Source organism: Canis aureus, chromosome 34, assembly GCF_053574225.1.
Source record: "Canis aureus isolate CA01 chromosome 34, VMU_Caureus_v.1.0, whole genome shotgun sequence".
NCBI classification, from domain to species: domain Eukaryota; kingdom Metazoa; phylum Chordata; class Mammalia; order Carnivora; family Canidae; genus Canis; species Canis aureus.
Window position 1 is genome coordinate 26,325,656 of NC_135644.1, and position 14,185 is coordinate 26,339,840.

The following is a 14,185-nucleotide window of genomic DNA, read 5'->3' on the forward strand; positions in this document are numbered from 1 at the left end:
GAATGGGGATAATATGAAATCTTGGTAACTCTGCGCTGGCATCCTTTAAATTACATGCCCAGCTTTCTGGATGACATCAAAATTTATATTAATAGTATGCAACATTATTTCTGTTTTCTTAAAATATAATCACCCTGGGAAGAATCACATTATACATTTCGTTATTCATTCAAACTCTTTTCCATGAAAATGTAAATGAAATTGATCTCCATTCCCAGGTTTGAATTTAAGAGATGAGTCAGTCTAGGAGGTGTGGCCTTGCAAGCGTCACAGGCTCAGAGCTCTGACACACGGGAACACGGGGAGACACGGCGTGGACGGGCGCGAGCAGAGCCAAGGCACTGCCTGGGGGAAGCCAGAACCACCTCTCTTGGATACTGTGCCCTCTTTATTGGTGGTCACTAGGCCACTCCCTTGGCTTGTTTTCCTTATAACAAGCGGAAAAGGCAGCAGCCCCGGGGGCAGGAAATGGAGAGACTGGAACATGGTGGGCTGCTGGGGGACCGTCTCAATACAGGCACGGGCTACTTCCCAGGCTGCTGGCAGGGGGCCTGGAAGCACGTGGTTTTTCGAGATACTCTATCACACACCCAGGTGGCGTCTTACCAGGGTACAGGCCTTTATGTGTGGCATCCCCTTGGCTATTGTAATACTGCATAGGTGGCTGGGTCCTATCGTATTCAGAGCGAGGGTCTCTGATTCCTAACAGTGCTGGTGAGGAGGAGGTGCTGCCGACTGGGGGGAGAGGCGGAGCAGGAGGGAGAGAAAGGAGGAGAAGAGAAAGCACTGTCAGTGGCTCTGCAAAATCCTCTCTGGAAAAATAAAGGTCAGCAATTAGAAGTGCCACGCAGCTGGTGCTAAAAATCAGCTCTTAACTACTGTGAGCCGACGGGCAGCCGGTGCTGAGGAGGGGGGGGCGACCCTCAGGCCTGCTGCTGCGAGAGGCAGGGCCAGCGTGGCCCCGCCAGAGCCTCCCCCAGCGGGGGTGCAGGCTGCCGGCTTAGGGGCGCAGCGCAGGAACCACGGGGCTTTCTCACTAGTGGCCTCAGGGACTCCCACCGCCTCTTACAACGGAGTGAAAGTGACTGATTAGCCATGTAAGAGTTACACTTGCTATTTTATGATCTCAGTTCAGTTGCTTGTAAGACACCCATCTATTATCCTTTATGTACAGCTCTTTAGTAAGTAGGTTTTTTATGGCTTATTTTGATTTTTAATTATTTCAAAAATATTTGCATCTCTAAATGCGTTTGAATAAGAGTGCCCAGCCCATAAAATTTATAATTCTTTTTATGGTGATCAGCTGTCAGTAAGCCTGGCTCCTCAAGAAGTTCACAGTGTGAATAAACTGAGCCTCACAAAACCCCAGAAAATTTTTTGTCCCAGCTGGAGCCAAACATTTAATAATAACTGATCTAGCCATAAGTCTTTTGAGCATTTCTGCACAGAAGGAAAGCACCACACATCCTTTTTTTTTCTCATTAAAAAGTCATCTTGCTTGCACTAAGGTTAATTGTAAGTGAAAGTGGTCACTTATTCACTCGATCCATTTGAAAGCAACAGCCCCCAAGCCTTGCCACCAGTGGTTCTGCATGCCTTGATGCTTTCAGAGGCAGACGGACACAGAAATATTTTCCCTGAAAGGTCATTTCACTGACGTAGGGTTGCTGTGTGTTAAACAAAGGTGAGCATGCATGGGCAGTGTCTGTGTGCTACTACTCTTGTTTATTTTCTAGAAGGTAGGAGGACAAAGAATGTGCCCACCTACCTCCCACAAGTACATTAGCAAGGCATCAGAAGTACCAGTAAGCTAATGCTACATTAGTGCGGAGAGGCAGAGGATTAGCCCTTAGAATAACTGGAGCAACAAGTATGGATTACATCTTACCTCTGAAACAGAATCCAAAAAGGTACCCAGGCACTTGGATGAGCTCATCAACACTGTCCAGTGTGTATATGTAAGAGGTCCTCAAAATAAGTTCACTGCTTAGTAACTATGGCCTCATCTGTCTGAAATTATTCTTTTGCCTGTACCTTTTGTTAAGCAGCCAAATCTCTTGTTTCCCCTGACACCCCTACTTCTGAGTCCCTAAAGGATTCTGAGCATTTTTATAAAAGAAGACAGCCTCAGGCTACACCTGGGAGCTCAGCAAGGATGTCAAAAACCGAGCATAAGTCTCTTTGAAGAAAACAACTCATAATTTAAAAACTAAGATAAAAATATACACCATACACAGTAGGCACAGATAATTTAAAAAAAATCCTAGTACAAGTGGAGACATCCAATTATGTGGCAAGAACCGCCAGTCCTATATTTGTCTTTTTGGCCACGTTTGTCCACAAGAGAAATAAGACTGCCAGCAGTAGCACAGTTGAATACAACAGATAATATTTATATGTCAGAATGGGAGATTTAAAGCCAAATAAAAAGATATTTATTACTTTTCCTATGTCATTTAGCTAATAATTAAATTTATCGGACTAACTTGGCTTGGTAGTAATATTCTGCTCTTACATGTAAAAGACAGTTTGAGTCTCAGAACATTCTTTCTACCAAATTAGACACTAATAAGTAGGTACTGTGGTTGCCAAGATTCCCACTTTACAGATCAAAGGGAATTCCTGAAACCCACCTGTAGGGCCTGTTCCCACCAGTCGTGAATGGGGGGCGGGAGGGGGGTCAGTGTCTGGAATACAGCCAGGGCATGGAGGTTTAACTGGGAAGGAGGAAGGTGCGGGAGATTGTAGCCCCCCCAGAATGCAGGTATAAAGATCACGTCTAAAGGACCCTGTTTCTAAGAGTTCTCACCAAGAAAACTAAAAAATCACTTTGGAGGAGATTCCAAACTTCTGGCCAGCAGGCAGGCAGGGCAGCTCATTTCAAGCACGGCTTGTGGTTCTCAGTGTGCTCCTCCACTCTTGCATCCACCTGGCCAGCCTGTCCAACAGCGGCCCACGCCCCTTCTCACACCGAGGGGGCAGGACCTTGGGGGAGGTGGGATGGAGGGCCCCAGGATACATTTATGTGTAAACTTGCATAAACTTTTAAAATGAAAGGAGGAGAGCGGGCCTGTGGTTTATAATGGCATCTGAGGAGGCTCTTGGCATGAAGATCGACTACACCTCCTGAGTGTTTGGAGGTGACAGGCTTAATTGTCTCTGTTCAGTCTTCTCTGGCTGGAAAAGAAAGCCTGTCACACAAATGTTCTAGCGAAGGAGTGGAGTTTGCCCACTGACCTGACTGAATGATGGGTGACATCTGTTGGTTGGTGGTAGACAATGAAGGATGTGATTTGAATCGGTCTCGCTCTAACGTCGACACAGGTGTAATAAAATGGTTCTGATTCCACCCATCCTGTGGAGTTAAGAGAAAAAGAAACCTCTCAAAATGAATAATGACATTTCATTACAATAAATGATTATGAATGTGTGCTCTGATGAACGCTAATTATGCCGGAGCTGTTCTTGGAAGTTACCTTTTTATAAATGCTCCGGAGGTCCCGATATTGCCATAAGGTGTTCAAGACCTGGGCTGCTGCCTTCACCACTTTCAGAGATGATCTGGGGAGAGAGCAAAGATGTTAATGAACGTGGGCAGCACAGCCACAGGCTCCACTTGCAGAGGTTCAGACTGCAAACCAGTGGCCAAGACGCCATCTCTCCAAGGACCAGAGGGCATAGGGGCCGCTGTTGGAAAATACAACCAAGGAAATCAGGTGTACCTCGGAGCTGGGCAAGTTCAGGGCTGGTCGGGGTGGGCAAGGGCCAAGGTGATGCTCTCAGGCGGTCAAGTCTGTGGGGAGAGGCTGTGATCGGGATAAGCAGTGACCTTCCTAGCTGGGGCCTGTCAGCTGCCCGCCCTTAGCCTTCCCCCGTATCTACGAGGGGAAACACGGTTAACCAAAAGGCAGTAATGGAGAATGTTGGGACTTCTGGGGGATGAGAATACGCTTTGCTACATTATGACCTTGCATCCCGAGTGTCGGATGACCCTCCCAAGTTAATTTGTTTCCCCCCATTATTCCGTCTTCATATAAATACCTGCGTTGCCTTCTTATCATTTATGTCTCTGTGTAAACAAATGTACATATATGCCCTGACATTCAATGTAGGAAACGTGGTTGGTTAGAAGTTCTCTCCAAAGGCATTTGCTGAATATTGGCACTCTGCTCAAGCCCTGCTGACCACGGGTCACTGCTTTTCAGCTCGGGAGCTGCTCCTCTAAATCACCGTGGCCTCAGTGGTGAGTGAAGAGGGAAGTGTAGCTTCCTGCCTCAACAAAGGCCCCCAGATCACCCGTTAGGGCTGGGGCGGCGCTTGCGGAGTCAGCTGGGGAGTCCGCCGTAAGGATGAGGGAATGCCTCTTCACAATTCATTTCAACACTGAAAACTTGACTTCAAATATATATCACAGGATCTAAAATCTGATTTCCTCTTCTTATCCCCCCAATTAAACTCTCATGAAGGGGAGAAGTAGGGAGGCGAGCAGCCTGGAGGCACTTTCTCTGCCCCAAACAACAGGAGATGGGTCGCAATGACCTCCAAGGGCTTCAGCAAGGCCGTGGGGTACAGGCACCCCCACCGGCTGAGTCTGCTCCTAGAGGTGGGGCATTTCTGCATCCATCTCCACTACTCCCTCCTACCCTACACTCCTTCTCAGTGTTCCTCACGAGTCAAGGGTAGAACCAGGTCAGACCAACCGACCCAAAGCTATTCTAAATTTTAGATTTTCAAAACGGACCACAGAACAAGGAGATTAAAAAAAAAAAAAAAAAAAAAAAAAGCAGAGATGGAATTTCTGACACCCAGGATGGCTTTGCAGTCTTCACACCTCACGGCCATGCCATTCTCAGCTGGGTCCTGACCCTGTTGCTGGTGTTCACCTTCCTGTCTGTAACTGTTGGGCAGCCGGGAGGCAGGAAAGGACGTGGGCTCCAAGGACTACGCAGCACTCGACACAGCGGGAGCGTGCCAGTTACACACCTTGATACAGGTGGGCTGGATATCTGCGGAGGAGTTCTCTTAGTGGAAACCTAACTCTTGAGAAAAGCAAGGATGTTTCCGGGCTCCCCTTTACAGCACAACTCCTTGGAAAAGTTACGGATTTTCAGAACTCTAATTCTCATCCTCTCTGAAATGTGTGACGTCAGTAGTGTTCGACTGGACAAGTCTCAATCCTCATCCTACTGAGCAGGAGCACCTGCCATGAGCTCAGCTGTGAGACCCTTCCTCCCTTAGCTCTTAGTGCCTCCTCTTCTCAATGCTCTGGCTCCCCTTCCTGGGCTCTTCTGCTGGCTCATTTCCTTGGCTTCTAGCTATGAGCCCTGAAACCTCTTTTTTTCTCCATCTATATTTTCTTCCTTCTCAGCCTATTTCTCTTTTCGAAGCATGCCATTTATACACTAATGACTCCCAAATTTATATTTCCAGCTTGGACTTCTATCCTGAACGCAAATATATTCTGCTGACCATGCAGTCTATGTGGACGTCCAATAGACGTCTCCGATGTCACATGTCCAAAACAAACACCTGGTCTTCCCTAAAAAATCCGCTCCTGTGGGCTTCCCCATGTTGGTAAGTGCAGTTTCATCCTGTGGTCTTTTTTGCCAAAGACCTTGGGGTCATCCTTGACATCTTCCTCCTCTCCTGCTGCTCATCTGACCCCTCAGCAAATTCTGTTGATTCTTTCAACCATGTGAGAATCGATCACTTCTTCACCACTACAGTTGCTGCCACCATTAGCCTCTACTTGGTGGAGAAGATTCACTAAGTCACGATGACCCCTTTAAGGAAGTCAGGCTGTGTCCCCCCCATTGCTGAACAATCTCCGGTGGCTTTTGGTTTTCCTCAGAGTAAATAAAAGTCCTTACACTGACCCACAGAATCCTGTATTTCTGGTTATATTTCTTTCCTCCAGCTCCTCCTTACTCTGTTCCCACTGGCTTCCCATCGTCCACCACACATGAAGCCCTTCCATTTTCTCCTCATCACCTTTCCCGATTTTATTATTTGCTCCATCTGCATCTGACAGGCTGTGTTTCTTACTCACTAGTACCTCATCTACCTTGCCTAGGAATGTAAGCTACCAGGGGGTTGTTGGGTGATCTGTTTGCTGCTCTAGTACATAGCAGGTAGGCAGTAAACTTGGGGAATGACTCCAGGAACGTCAGCGTGTGTTCAGAGGGCAATCTGAATTGATCTAGGACTTTCTGAGTCTTTGTTTTGAAAAAAAAAAAAAAAAAATTACACTGGATTTTTTTTTTTTTTTAAATATACAAAGGTTCTGGCACTGGTTCAGCATCTCTCTAGTTTCTTCTTATGCCTTTCACCAATGAAGGCCCTTTAATGAAATTTTAAGAGCACAAAAAGTGATTATGGCTACTTTGGCTTTATCTGTAACATTTAATTTCTTTTGAAATAAGGTGTGTGTGCATTTATTACTAATGAGATAAAAAAGATACATAAGAAAAAAGGACTGAAAGGAAATATGGTTCATGTTGATAGGTGTGACTTCTGGAGGATGAGAATATGCTTTGCTACATTATTTTTCTATTTTAGAAATTCCTACAAAAGTATAAATTAAAAGATTAGACAAGAAATAATGTGAGTTCTAGCATTGTCACTCAGCCAAGTGATAAACAGTGACCAAGCAGCTATTATAGGTCAGGTTTTGTTCTGCATGTAGAGGGTACAATAGTTAAGAAAAGGCAAAGTCCCTGGTACTGGGGAGTCAGAGGCCAGAGAAAGCCCTAGGTAATATATCGGGTTCATCAGTGCTGTGAAGGAGAGGAGAGCAGGGGCAGGGGGTGCAGAGTGGGGAGACAGGTGCCATTTTTATGGATCAGGTGTCCTGTGTATTGAGAAGGCTCTAAGCAGCCCTACTTCCCACTTCCTTGAAGGATTCTTTGATCTGATACTAAGGCAAATTTATAGTCAACTGCTATAGCTCTGTGACCAAAAAACCCTTCTATTTTTGCCACCAACTCTCTAATTCCTACTTCTGCTGCTTCATCAGTTAGGTTCACCCAGAAGCAAAGGGAAATGTATGATCCCAGCCCAGGGCACATCCTGAGGCCACACAGCAGGCCCTGCTGCAGAGCAGTGATTTTAATACTTTCTGAGCACCTGGCAGAGGAATCAGTCCCAGAGCTGAGGATTCAGTAAGATGTTCTTGCAGAACAGGCTCTAGAGCCTGGAGTAAAGTCAAAGGTGAAAGGGAAGGTGACCTCAGATTTTCCTCATCAAAACATTTCTGATTCTTCCCAGGGTCAGCACAAGCAAACATGGCTTTAGAGACAAAAATGAATGCAGGGATGTCAGAACAAAGCAAAAATCAGAAAAGGGGGCCACATGACTGCAAATGCCTCTTAACATAGATTTTAATTGGCGGAGACTGTTTAGCTTATTGGAAATAAATCCTTTCCAATAGAGAATATCCTTCAAAGGCCCTCATCACAGGACAATTCTAAGGAGAAGAGCCTCGTGTTCCCATGTCCTTGCACCAGACTTGCCTGTCTCCTCTGCCCTTGGTTATGTTCACCAGCTTCTCTATCCCCCCTGAGTCGGCCAGAGCTTTGGCATTCTCCATGTTTTTGCTGGTGACCTCGTGCAGAGCACAGCAGATGGCCGCCATGGTCTCATCAGACAGCACACTGGGGCCGGTGCCGCCGGGAAGCCGGTTGACCAGGTCTCGCATGGCATATTTACCTGCCAAATGTAAAAGATTTCATTCCACTTTCAAAAGGTACTAGGTTTTTGTTTTTGCTGCTGTCGCAAGATCCTGACAATGTGTTCTCTCTTAAAAACAGAACCTCAGGGGCACCTGGTGGCTCAGTCAGTTAAGCATCTGTTTTCGGCTCAGCTCATGGTCCCAGGGGTCTGGGGTTGAGCCCTGCATCGGGATCCCTGCTTAGCGGGGGAGTCTGCGTCTCCATCTCTACCTGCCTCTCCTCTCTAATAAATAAATAAAATCTTCAAAAGAAACAAAACAAAACAATCCATCCCGCCGCCCCCCCCCCCCCCCCCCCGCCTCAAACCTCAGAAGGCAATAACACAAAGAAAAAACATGACAAAATGGAAAGTGACAAATACCAGAACTTTAGGGGGGAAGTTAATGTTTACTACAATGCCGACTTGAAGAAATGATTGGGTTATAAAACATTACAGGAAGCCACTGAAAGGAAATGTAAATCAGTGTATAAAACTGGTTATACCAGTTGCTTCAGTTGAACTATTTTCATTAACAGTGAGACATAAATTACAATGGTTTTATTCTCAATTGAATTCCTATACATCAACAATACCTTAAGTTCCTTATAAAGCCTTTAAAAACTTATCTTTGAATAAGTTTTAAAGCTGGACCAAGTAAGGCTGCCACACAATACTTTTCATTAAATCTTTCTGGGTCTTTATGTGAGAACAGGGAACCACTGCACATTTTTATCAAGTTGAAGATAAATACCAGCTGATCTGACATCAGTAGTGATAACAACATGTTAGTTTCTTTAAAGAGACAAAAGTGACATTTGGCATTAAAATGATGACTGTATTATCTGATAGGATGATGCAAAGATAACAGAGTTCTTGACAGGACAGGCTGGGGAGCCCCGAGCTACTGAAGCATTTCTTTACAAATACTCAGTTTCCCTTACTTCTCCCCAAAACCAAAATCTCTCTAGCTTGTTCAATGTCAATTACCAACTGACAAACTAGAATAATTGTATGACACACAAAAGAAATGAACTAAAGCTCGAGTAAATATTTTATTTTTTTTCTATGCTAATGATTGAGTGGATACAAAATGGGGCTTTTATTAGTGACCTATTTATATACAATAGTAAGCAGCAGCGGACAGGCCCTGACCATACGCTGCGTAATTCACAGCATTTCACAGGGAAGGCTCTGGCTCACTCACAGCGAACACTGTTGTGAATAACAGAAAAACAATGTTGACATTATAAGCCAGAAGATAAATGTGGTTTCTAGAACAGATGGAAGTTAGCACTGGTGATTTTGAATACTGGCAAAAAACCACAATGTCCGCGACACGCCCTTTGTCCTTTTGCTGGGCGCAACTTTAAACTGCCCCCCGAGACTGGGAAGGCAGCTCCGTGTGCCTGTGAGTGAGCCTGGTGGTTCCCTCGGAGCTTGCGGCTCGGACAGCTGGCTCGGTCCCACTCAGGTTGGTAAGCGCGGGAACTTCCGTGGGGCGACAAAACTTGGTTTCCTTGTGGAGGACGGCTCTGGAGAGAAAGGCCATTGCTAGAGCTGATGACGGGCATGAGCAGAGAGTGGGGGTGTCCAAGAAGGGGATGGTTCAGAAGGGGATGGTTCTTAGGAACAGAAGTGCTGAGTATATTAGGATCGAATATTGAATCTGGGAGGGGTTTAGGCCTCAGGAAAAAGGGATCTTTATAGAGAAACAAGAAAGGGATTCATGAAACCATTTTAGAGTGTTCCAGTTGGGTAAAAAAATGCTCACAGAAGTTTACAAGTGGGTCAGGACATTCACGGGGAACACAGGAGTGCACTGACAGAAGGCCAGATGCCCTCGGTGGTATGGGGCCTGCACCTCTGTGCCCCCTCCCCGCTGTGCAATATGGGCCACACGTCATATGTGGTCAACTGTTTATTTCTTAGCATTAGGGACTCCCAGGCTATATGTACATCTTATAAGAAATTGAAACACTATAGATGTAACAAAAATAACTTAAAAAACTTTCTTCAGGGAACTACAGGATTTCTCTCCAGGAAATGTGAGAACTAAGGGTTACAGTGCATCTTGGCAGCAGGACCTGCTGGCCTGTGAACAGGGTGTGGAAGAAGCTCCTTTTCTCTCCTGGGGGGGGGGGCACAATTTGGCTCAAAGGAATGGTGTGTTAAGAGCAGGTTAATCTCAGTGATAATTTAAAATAGCAGCTCTGCCGGGCTCCGCGTCGCAGCGCTCACGGAAGCTGCCAGGGAGTCCTCACGGCGACTCCTGCAGGTAAGCACTGCTGCCCTTGTTCTTGGTCTCTCTCCCTCTGTCTTCCCCCTCTCTCAGGGCAGGCATATTTGATCGAGTTTAATACCTATTCACTAACCCACATCCTGTCAAACCTCCCCTCCCTCCCTCCTGGCCTGTCATCGGCGGTGGGGCTGGCGTGGAGCTCATCGTCCATCCTCTTGTTTGATTTGCACAGCAAACCCATGGTGAGGACCGCAGGGTGGTCGGCTCCCTTTCAGAGGCAGGGCTGGAGAAGAGTCTTCATATCTAGATGAAAGAATCGAGGCTGGTGGGCTCACCACAGGACCCCCAGTGGCACAGCCGGTGCGCAGCAGGTCAGGGTTTAACTTGAGGTCAGCTGGAGTCTCTGGTCTTCCCTCCCTCCTATACTCTGCTTGAGTGTGGCAATGGCCTTGCAGGCAAGCAAGCTAAGCTGCCGAGGGTGGCAAGCTTGAAGAAGTGCTCAGCGTCAGGTTCATGCAAGTGCCAATCCTATATCTGGGCAGCCCCGGGTGGAGGGTGCCTCCTACCATTTTGTACCCTATGTGCCTCACTTGCTTTAGCCTCGTCCTGACCCTGCCCTGGTGGGGAGATGGCCTGGGATAGTGGTCCCGCCATGGCGTGAGCACTTGCACAGATCTGAGAGGGAAAAGCTACAAACCATTTATGTGATTTCTTTTTTTATTTAGAACATGGTGGTGTTGGTAAGTTAGCAGTTATCAGTCTCAAAAATCAGAAAGCGAGAATTAACTTCTTTTGTTGCTCAGGAAATGGACCTCTCTTAGGAAATAGAGACACCAACTCTATCAAGTAGTGTTGTAATGTGTAACTGAAATTGCTACCTTTTTTGAAGATTTTCCTTTCTTGATCAAGGTTTAATTAATGAGTTTGCCTCTTGCTGAAAAGGAATGGTCACAAAGTATAGACAGCACAAAGGGTACACAGATCTGCCGAGACACTAGAGAGTAGACTTCAGTTAATCATTTTAAATGTCATATTTCTTATAAGTCAAAAGAATAGTTTTTTTTTTTTAAAGTAGGCTTCATACCCAGTGTAGAGCCCAACACGGGGCTTGAACTCACAACCCAGAGATGAGACCTGAGCTGAGATCAAGAGTCGGATGCTTAATGGACTGAGCCACCCGGGCAGCCCTAGTTTTATAAATGTAGTTTCTCTTTCTTTATAGCTTACCTTGTCACCAGAACATACCTATGAGCTCCTTGTTGCGAACATCTAGCGCCATATTCCTCAAGGCAGTTGCCACCGAAGAAACAACTCTATCATTGTCCATTCTGAGCAGTTCTACAAGGATGGGGAGCCCTTTTTCTTTGCGGACAGCTGCCCGGATGTATGCTGCAAACTAGTGAGTAAAAACAAGCCATAGAGTAGTGTAAAACAGAGTTCAACTCTCAAATGCTACTGTCACCTAAAAAAGATGTTTCCAAAAGATAAACTAATAGATTAAATGTTTTCTTTTCAATTGGAGATTAAATCTGTGGTGTCAGTAAAGAAAAAGAAAAACAACAACTATAGTTAGGGATAAAGACAGGCTAGGATGACTGATTTAAAAAGAAATCTTAAAGCCTGGAAATCTCAAACCACCATCTGCCATACATTTTTTGCAGAAAAGAGAAGGCAGTGATTGCTTTCTACCTCAGATACATATACATGATTAAGGAAGGATCTTGGGTCTTCTCTGTACTTGGCCCCATGCCAGGTCCAGAGGCTATAAATAGGATCGCAGAGACAGTAACTGATCAGTGCACATTATAGAAAAACCGGTCTCCATCAATACATTCTTTTCCTATATTCTCTGCACCAATATTTAGAGTTCAGTAACCTTTCAAAGAGATCGACTGAAAAAAAGCCCTTGCCTCAGAAGAAAAAGAATTCTCCAGAAACACCGAGCATCGTAATTCATACAGACTAGTGAAAAAGTATATTTGCGTGCAGAGTGCTTTCTTATGCAAGATTAGTTAGCTGCTGCTGCTTTTTTAAATTCATAGTCAAGAAATTCTTTTGTGACTATGAGGCAAGTCTGTTCAGCGAGTCAGCGTGTGTACCATTTGAATTGGAAATGAACGCCAGCTAAGTCATCAGGGAAATAACCAAAAAAAGGTAGCATTTGAAAATTGGGTCTTTCATCTTGTTTTGAGTTTTTATTGACATTTTTTACCAATGCAAATTGTTTTTCAAAATTTAGGATAATTGAAAAATGTTGCTCATAAAACATCTAATACTTTCCTGCTGTGGTCAAGGCATGAGGACAAAGATCTGCCAGCCTTTTGTGTTACTTTGAACATTAAAATATATGATTGACCACTGGGTTCCTTGCATACCAACAGAATAGATTACTTTAATAATACAAGGAAGAGGAAAAGATGCATTTCAAAGGTCCTAGTAACATTCTTCCTAAACAAATACTCCTATTTTTCTAAATCAAATGAAATCTATGGGTAGGGGAGGGGAAGGAAATGGAATACATGACTTGCTGTAGACTAAAGCACTTTCTCAACTTCTCTCTGAAATCTTCAAGGACAGAGTCGACACTTGTCTCACCTGGAGACCACCTGGCTCAGCCCAGCCCAGAGCATTTCCCTTCTGGGGCACTATAGTCATCGCTACTCCCAAAATAGCTTGACTTGAAAACATCTGTGGTGATGATTATCTTGTTTTCTTAATGAGGATCTAATATTTTGATTTTAGATACTTTTGAAATTATTTTAATACAGTATTTATATTTTAAATGAGCCTGCCATCTAACTTTCATTCACTAAATGACTCGAGAAGTGTAATTAAACACAACTCATATCACATCTATTTCAATTATTGTCTTTTTTATTATCATCGAATGTGTCTCTCGGGTCATGAGAAACTGGATGTGAACATTGAGTCATCAACATAAATATATTTATGACTACTTATGTGCCGCACAGTCGTAGGTCCTTCATGTTATTGTCTAAGTTAGCTCTCACAACCACCTCGTGAGGTAGGTATTACCTCCATTTTACAGATGCAGAAACAGGATGGAAAGATCCAAGCCCCCTAGCTAATAAATGTAAGGGCCAGGATTTGAAACCAAGGGGTCTGACTCCAGAGACAGCCCTTAGATACCAAGCTATTAGAACGTTAATTAAAAACAATAATAACAAACTAACCATGCTGGCTTAGCACTAGGCCATAAACATTTGTATACATTCATTATAGCAGTTGACTGCATGAAACAAACCACACCTAGCCTTACCAATGCTTTTCTCTTTCATGGATAATACAGTGGCCAAAAGGTTCCCATTTTGGGAGGTGATGGTGGAGGAAGCAGCCAAAAACAAGCATTATAATAACTCTACTAAAATACACTTGTCAGACAACTCAAAGACAACCTATGGAATGGGAGAAGATATTTGCAAATGACGTATCTGATGAAGGGTCAATATCCAAAATCTAGAAAGAATTTATTAAACTCAATACCCAAAAAACAAATAATCAAGTTAAGAATGGACAGCAGATATGAATAGACTTTTTCCAACAAAGATATACAAATGGCCAAGAGACACATGGTTAAGATGCTCGACTTCACTCATCATCAGGGAAATACAAATCAAAACTATGATGAGATACCACCTCACACCTGTCAAAATGGCTAAAATTAACAACACAGAAAACAACAGGGGTTGGTGAGGATGCCGAGAAAGGGGAACCCTCTTCTCTTACACTGTTGGTGGTAATGTAAGCTGGTGCAGCCACTTTTCATGTGTATGTGGAATTTAGGAAACAAAACAGATGAACATAAGGGGAAGGAAGGAAAAAAAAAAAAAGGGAGGCAAACCATAAGAGAGTCCTAACTATAGAAAACAGACTGAGGGTTGCTGGAGGGGAGGTGGGCGGGGGAAGGGCTAAGTGGGTGATGGGCATTGAGGGCACTTGTGATGAGCACTGGGTGTTGAGTGAGTGATCAATCACTAAATTCCACTCCTGAAACCAATATTACACTATATATAAACTAACTAGAATTTAAATGAAAAACTTGAAACAAAAAAAATACACTGGTCAGGAGATTTTTAGAGTTTGAAAATATTTCAGAAAAGGACTGTCTGGGAACTTGGTAGATGATGTTTTAAAAAGTCCTGAGACCCTCTTACAGTTGTAACGGTAAGAAACCACTTTGAATTTTCATAAAGAAGCCACACAGCTTTGAGGAGA

At 44.4% G+C, this 14,185-nt stretch overlaps 1 protein-coding gene across 16 annotated transcripts in view; it reads right to left on the minus strand.

The window, feature by feature from the left end:
* PKP4 (plakophilin 4) overlaps positions 1-14,185 on the minus strand; it is a 233,909-nt gene that overhangs the window by 3,837 nt on the left and 215,887 nt on the right. For 11 of the 16 annotated variants that reach the window (XM_077883080.1, XM_077883078.1, XM_077883079.1 and 8 more), the window contains 5 exons: positions 11,195-11,345; positions 7,512-7,707; positions 3,477-3,561; positions 3,238-3,355; positions 607-735 (listed from right to left, as the gene is read on the minus strand). In XM_077883080.1, coding sequence (XP_077739206.1) covers positions 607-735; positions 3,238-3,355; positions 3,477-3,561; positions 7,512-7,707; positions 11,195-11,345 — 679 coding nt within the window. Of the gene's footprint in view, positions 1-606; positions 736-774; positions 813-3,237; positions 3,356-3,476; positions 3,562-7,511; positions 7,708-8,257; positions 10,253-10,827; positions 11,346-14,185 lie in introns of those variants that run through there. The other 5 variants (XM_077883083.1, XM_077883081.1, XM_077883082.1 and 2 more) reach the window with 3 other exon arrangements.